Below are 7,421 nucleotides of genomic sequence, written 5' to 3' on the forward strand. Positions count from 1 at the left end.
AGCCCTCTGGCACATGCACAGGTTGCTTATAGGTACTTTTATATCTGTTGTTTGTATTCTCATTGAAGGTGGTGGACATTGAACAGGCTTTGCAACTCTGGACAGTCGTTGCTGCAGCGAACATACTTCATAATGTGTTCTGTACATTGTGACCACACCACTGAGATCATTACATCAGCTTACCGCAATATTTATATACCATCTCTGTGTTTCATTTCACACAGTCCGAGTCTGCTGGCTCTGTGGGGTTAGCCTCTCATCCACATGGATAGATGTAACCGTGATAACTAGGATGGCACACTTCATTACTTCTTCAGGCCACAGTTAACAAGACTTACTATAAAACTGTGTAATGCTATGTGGTATTGTCTTGGATGTGTCTAATCCATCATTGGTAGAAGGATTTTGTGGGGTATAATTACATCAAGTCACAGCGAAATAGAATTTACGGCATCTTTATTGTCTATAATGTGATAAATTAGGTGGAACACAAGATGAGGGTGTGGTGTAGCTAAAAGCAAATTAAAAAAATAGATTTTTCACATATATTTAGCAATTAAAGGTGAACTTTGGAGAGAAAACCATCTCGGGTATAAGTTATCAAAAATAGTCACTAAAAAACTGGCTTATCTTATTTTTTTTTTTATGTTTTCTTAAATTAGTTCTCAAATGTATAGATAGTCTGACCCCAGAGTTTCTTTCAAGATATATTCAAAGACAAGAGAGTATTGGTAACAAGAAACTGTAAAATATACTATACTGCAGATCTAAATTTGGACAACCATCTACTGAACACACTTCCAAGTGAAATCAGACTGAGTACAGATACTAAATGTTGTTCATAATATTTCACCCCACCTCTGAAAAGCTCTGCTCAGAATATACAACCAGCGTTTTGAGATCAGTGGCCGTAACCGGTCGCAGCAGATGGCCGTCACTCCGTGACCCTGTTTCTGCCGGAGGTTTTTTCCTGTTAAAAGGCAAGGCAAGGCAAGTTTATTTGTATAGCACAATTCAACAACAAGGTGATTCAAAGTGCTTTACAGAGACATTAGAAACAAAAACAAATAAAAAGCATGATTTAAAATTGATTAAAACAAGCAAACAAACAAACGAACTAATTAGCAAACAAACAAAACAGTATATAAAATCAAAACAGATAAAATCAGAACAGTAGATAAAATCAGTAGTTAAAATGTAAGTTTTGAAATTTAAGCTTAAGTGCGGATTTGGTGCTTTATTTAAATGCAGCTGAGAATAAGTGAGTCTTCAACCTGGATTTAAATAAACTGAGTTTTTCAGCTGATCTGAGGCTTTCTGGGAGTTTGTTCCAGATATAAGGAGCTTAAAAGCTGAATGCAGCTTCTCTGTGTCTGGTTCTGACTCTGGGAACTGATAAAAGACCGGATCCAGATCACCTGAGGGATCTGGAAGGTTCATACTGGGTCAGGAGGGCACTGATGTATTTTGGTCCTAAACCATTCAGAGCTTTATAGACCAGCATCAGAACTTTAAAGTCTATCCTCTGACGGACAGGCAGCCAGTGTAAAGACCTCAGAGCTGGACTGATGTGGTCCACTTTTTTGGTCTTAGTGAGGACTCGAGCAGCAGAGTTCTGAATGAGCTGTAGTTGTCTGACTGATTTTTTTAGATAGACCTGTAAAGATGCTGTTATAGTAGTCAAGCCTACTAAAGATGAATGCATGGACTAGTTTTTCCAGGTCCTGTTGAGACATCAGATCTTTTATCCTTGAAATATTCTTGAGGTGATAGTAAGCTGATTTTGTTATTGTCTTAATGTGTTTTTCTAAGTTTAGGTCTGCATCCATCACTACACCCAAATTTCCCGCCTGGTTTGTGGTTTTTAGGTGTATAGATTGAAGTTCTCTGGTGACCTGTAATCGTTTTTCTTTGGCACCAAAGACTATTACTTCAGTTTTGTTTTTGTTTAGCTGGAGAAAATTGTGGCACAACCAGTCATTAATTTCCTCAATGCATTTACCAAGAGCCTGTACAGGGCCTTGGTCTCCTGGTGACATTGTGATATATATTTGTGTGTCATCTGCATAGCTATGATAGTTTATTTTGTTGTTCTTTATAATCTGTGCCAGTGGGAGCATGTAAATGTTAAACAGAAGGGGTCCCAAGATGGAACCTTGGGGAACTCCACATGTGATACTTGTCTGCTCAGATGTGAAGTTACCTATTGATACAAAGTATTTCCTGTTTTCTAAGTATGTTTTGAACCAGTTTAGTACAGTTCCTGAAAGACCTGTCCAGTTCTCCAGTCGTTTGAGTAATATGTTGTGGTCAACTGTATCAAATGCTGCACTGAGATCCAGTAAAACTAAGACTGACATTTTTCCACTGTCTGTATTCAGACATATGTCATTGAACACTTTAGTCAGAGCAGTTTCAGTGCTGTGGTTCTGTCTAAAACCTGACTGGAAGGCATCATAGCAGTTATTCTGTTTTAAGAAGTAATTGAGCTGTTGAGAAACTGCTTTTTCAATGATCTTACTTAAAAATGGGAGATTTGAGATCGGCCTGTAGTTGTTCACAGTGTTGGGGAGTAACGGAATACATGTACCGCCGTTACGTATTTAAAATACAAAATATGAGTAACTGTATTCCGTTACAGTTACCGTTTAAAAAGGTGGTATTTAGAATACAGTTACTTTGTTGAAATAAATGGATTACACGGCGGTACTTCCCTGTTTCATATTGTCGCGTCAGGACTGTTTGGGTTTTGTTTGACAGCTATGTTCTGTTGTTCCAGGTGGCAGCGTTACGGTTGCCATGGTTACAGGGTAACGCTCTCTCTGCGTGTTTCCTGGGTGAGAGAGCGCCTTTTTGTTGTTGTGCTAAGCTAATAAGCAGAACGCTACAGGTATAGCTCTAAAGAATGTAGCCTCATGGGCAGTGTAGTCCGTGCTGCAGGAAGAATGGACTGCCATACCCCTTATGTGTCTGTGAGCGCGAGGAGGGAGAAAAGGAAAAGTACCAGTTGTCATCGAGCAGAAACGGGAGCTGGAAGCATGTAAATATAATAATAACCACTGCAGCCAAGAAGAGTGCCTGACGAGCCCAGTTGTAAGTAAGCTATTAAGACTCCACTGTGTACTGTGTTCGTGTTTTCCTCCGAAACAATAAGTTCCGTTGGAGCAGCCTTTCAACGCCTCTCTCTGTCTCTCGCAAGCAGAGTTGACCCAGACAACAAAGTAAAGCTATTTTTTGGCTACGAGCCCGACACGGAACCCGCCGTATTAGCCAGAGGTCCCATTCGGAGCCGCGGACCTTCAGTAACACTAATAAATCACAGCAATAGTACATTCATGTAGTTGTAAAAAGCATGATAATATATTAAGTAATCCAAAGTATTCAGAATACGTTACTCTCATTGAGTAACGTAATGGAATACGTTACAGAATACATTTTGGGGCATGTATTCTGTAATCTGTAATGGAATACATTTTAAAAGTAACCTTCCCAACACTGGTTGTTCATTTGTGTCTTGTCAAGATTGTCCTTTTTCAGTATAGGTTTAATTACAGCAGTTTTTAGTGATTCTGGAAACACACCTGATATTAAAGAAAAGTTGACGATCTGTAACAGGTCTGACTCCAAAGTCTTTGAGACCTTTTTGAAAAAACTTGTTGGTAGGACATCTAAACAGCAAGAGGAGGAGTTCAGTTGACCTAAGATGTCCTCCAGGTCTTTGCTGTTAATAGGGTGAAACTGTTTCATGGTGTTTAAACAGTTTTTCGGTGGACACAGTACATATTCTGGATCTGCTGTTGATGTACCAATTGCTTGTCTAATCTTTTGGATTTTTTCTGTGAAGAATTTGGCAAAGTCATTGCAGGCCATGGTTGAATGAAGTTCAGCTGCCACTGACACAGGAGGGTTTGTTAGCCTGTCAACTGTAGAAAATAAGACCCGAGCATTATGGCTGTTTTTAGTGATGATGTCAGAGAAGTAGGACTTCCTTGCACTCCTCAGTTGTAAATTATAATTGTGAAGTTTCTCTTTATAGATGTCATAATGAACCTGGAGGTTTGTTTTTCTCCATCTGCGCTCAGCTTTCCTACGCTCTCTTTTTTCATTTTTCACTAGTGTGGAGTTTCTCCATGGAGACTTTTTCCTTCCAGAGATAACCTTCACCTTAATGGGAGCAATTGTATCCATTACATTTAACATTTTAGCATTGAAGCTACTGACGAGCTCATTGACTGACCCTCTGGACAGGTCAGGTGTTAATGGGAAGACCTGGTTAAAAATCGCACTACTGTGTTCAGTTATACACCGTTTTACGATCACTGCTGTTGATATATTTGTGTGGGCTGAGATTTTACTTTCAAAGAAAACACAGTAATGGTCAGACAGGCCCACATCAGACACAGTAACCTTTGAAATGCTCAGGCCCTTGGAGATCAGTAGGTCAACAGTGTGTCCTCTATTATGTGTGGCCTCTGTTACATGCTGAGTCAGCCCAAAGTTGCCCAGAGTGTTACTCAGGTCTTTAGTCCCTTTGTCCTGAGGGTTGTCCACATGGATGTTAAAATCCCCAACAATAATTACACAGTCGAAATCAACACAGATCACAGACAGCAGTTCACTGAGGTCATTAAAAAAGTCTGTGCAGTATTTGGGAGGCCTGTAAACATTAAGAAACACAACTTTGGATGGGGCCTTCAGCTGTAAAGCCACATATTCAAAAGACTGAAAACTTCCAGGAGATAGCTGCTTACATTGAAATGATTCATTAAATAAGACAGCAACCCCTCCTCCTCTCCTGCTCACCCTGGCCTCACTGATAAAACTGTAGTTAGGAGGGGTCGTCTCGATGAGAACAGCTCCACTGTTACTTTGGTCCAACCAAGTTTCAGTTAAAAACATAAAATCAAGGCTGTGCTCAGTGATTAAATCATTAATTAAGTGTTTTAGAGGTATTACTTGTCCCCTCGTGTTTGGGAGCAGTCTGTGGCACACGAGGTATGTTTACTATATTTAAAGATCTTTTAGAGTGCAGCTCTCTGTGTTTTGACCAAGCCACATGTCTCCTTCTGTCACCTAAAAGTACAGAAATTTTAAAACCTTCTAGTAAACAGGGTCCCAGCTTCTCCTGGGAAAAGTCGCCACTGCCATAATCCTCGCAGCCCGGACCCTTCACACATCACACATCAGACTGCAGAGACAGGGCATGAAGGTGGTAAGGAGGAACTAAGGGGGGCGAGGCTGGGCAATGTGACTTCGATTGCTCTGTTGAGTGTGGGGCTCGATGGCGAACCTTTGGCTGCTCTGGTGGGGGGTTTATGGGGGACAAAAAGGGATTGGGCCGGGGGTTAGATCTGAGCCCAGCATTGACCCGCTCCATCATCTCCTCAGTGAATTTCAGGTGTGGGGAGGAGGGAGAAAGGGAGGGGGAGGAGGATGATGGCCTGTCAGGGGTTTGGGGGACTGGGGAAGATCGTGGTCCCTGGTCCTGGTCGTTGGTGTTGTTGAGAGAGTTGGAGGCAAATAGGGACCCCTCTTCTTGCCTCAGATGTCTCTCCTTTCTGAGGCTCTTCCCAGGTGGGGGCAGATGGAGCTCCTCCTCAAGGTTTCTGCTGGGCTTTGTCTGTTCTTGGAGTACTGTTTGTTCCTCTTTCTGAGATAACTCCTCGTTTATCTCAGCCTTGGCACCAAGCACAGAAGGATGATGTATGGAATAAAACAAGTTGGAGGTGAACAGTTTCACCCCTGACTTGTTAAAATTAAATCCATTTGCTTTAAATAGATGCCTGCGTTCCCAAAAAATATTAAAATTGTTGATAAAATGCACTGAGTGGTCAGTACATGCTGATATGAGCCATTTATTCAGTGTAAACAACCTGCTGAATCTCTCGTCTCCTCCTCTGACCGGCGGTACAGGTCCACTGATGAATACAGCTGTATTCAGAGAGTTTACAGTATTTAATAATCCAGTAAAGTCCCGTTTCAGAACCTCCGACTGTTGTTTGGACACATCGTTTGACCCTGTATGCAGAACAATGTTTGTCACAGTTGGATATTCATCTGCAATTTGAAGAATTCTCTCCTTCAGGTTGTTGACCATATCCTTAGGAAAGCAGAGGACTTTAGTGTTCTTACCGCACATCCTTTGTACATCCTTTACGGCAGAGTCACCCACAATCAGAGTTTCAGGCCTAGCCTTTAGCTTTCCCTGTGGCCTTTTTCAACAGATTTTCAGACCTTACTTCGCTACTTTTAGATGGATGGTTGTCCGATATAGATCCAGGGTCCTTTGATAGTGGAGCAAATCTGTTCTGCAGTTTCACATTTAGTTGTTTTGGAGGTTTGTTGTTAACCTTCCTATTCACGGTTGTCCAGTCCTGTTTCCTCTCGTATACAGGGGTAGAAGAGCTTCTCTGTCTCGTAGGAAGTGAAGGCCAGTCGGTTTCAGAGATTTCAGCTCGCTGTGCTCTGCCTGTGATACGTCCTCCCCCTTCCAGGAGACATGATTTATGTCTTGGTTTTGCACCAAGACAGTCCAAGGGGGGATTATCGCTTGAGGATTTATAATAGTGCACAAAGTCTACTTTCTTGGTCATGTTATCTGTGCTCCTTAGCTGTGTACTAGCTTGCTCATCGCCATTGTTTTGAATCAAAGGCAAGGTTGTTTCATTTCCACACAGTCCATTTACCTCCACGTTTACTTCTAAGCGATGAATTTTTGTCTCCAGTAGCTACTGCAATCTTCTGCAGGAGGCTGTGGTAGTCATCTGTGGAGTGGGAAGGCATCTTGTTGCTAGTTAGCCTAGCGGTTAGCACCTTTCCAGGCTATTGAGGCTGTTCGGTGCCCAGACGCTGTAATCAGGCTTCAGCTGTGTCTAGGCCACAGACACACAGAGTGCTGAGGATAAGGTAACTATAAAAATGTTGCTGTTTCTGTTAAGAACACTTTAGTCCTAATGATCTATAAGTGTCCAGAAGCTATCGCAGGTAAGCTCATACGGAAAAAAGGGAAAAAATCAGCATAAAAATCAATAAAAATCAATAAAAGAAGCAAAGCATTTAAAGAGCAAAGAGATGAAGCGTCCACACTCACAAAAGGGGGAGGAGTCTCCCCCTCTTGTGAGGAGTGTGTGACTGTAGGAAGGAGTTTTTCCTTCCTACAGTGCTTACTCAAAGTGGGTTGTGTGAATATTGGGCTTTTATCTCTATTATTGTAGGGTCTTTACCTTACAATAAATAACTCCTTAAGGTGACTCTTGTTGTGATTTGGTGCTATATCAATAAAACTGAATTGAAGGAACTCTGCTTTTTGTCTGTCTGCCTTTTCTTTTAAAGCTATCAGGAATTGGGAGAAGGACCATCTGAAAACTTGCATACATTTCCACTCTTTTTCATGTTTTTAGATGTATTTGAAGGTAATGGAT

At 41.5% G+C, this 7,421-nt stretch overlaps 1 protein-coding gene across 1 annotated transcript; it reads right to left on the reverse strand.

The window, feature by feature from the left end:
• Positions 1 to 715: 715 nt before the first annotated feature.
• On the reverse strand, positions 716 to 7,122 carry LOC146514177 (uncharacterized). The gene has a single exon (XM_085167463.1). The coding sequence runs from the start codon at positions 6,137 to 6,139 to the stop codon at positions 5,177 to 5,179; it is 963 nt and encodes a 320-aa protein (XP_085023589.1). The 5' UTR covers positions 6,140 to 7,122; the 3' UTR covers positions 716 to 5,176.
• Positions 7,123 to 7,421: the final 299 nt, after the last annotated feature.

The sequence above is a fragment of the Neolamprologus multifasciatus genome, chromosome 7, assembly GCF_963576455.1.
Source record: "Neolamprologus multifasciatus chromosome 7, fNeoMul1.2, whole genome shotgun sequence".
In the NCBI taxonomy this organism is placed as follows: Eukaryota; Metazoa; Chordata; class Actinopteri; order Cichliformes; family Cichlidae; genus Neolamprologus; species Neolamprologus multifasciatus.

What these genes read in the sequence shown, in the direction of transcription:
- LOC146514177 (XM_085167463.1), bottom strand. Translation starts at nt 6,139, where the DNA reads ATGTGCGGTAAGAACACTAAAGTCCTCTGCTTTCCTAAGGATATGGTC.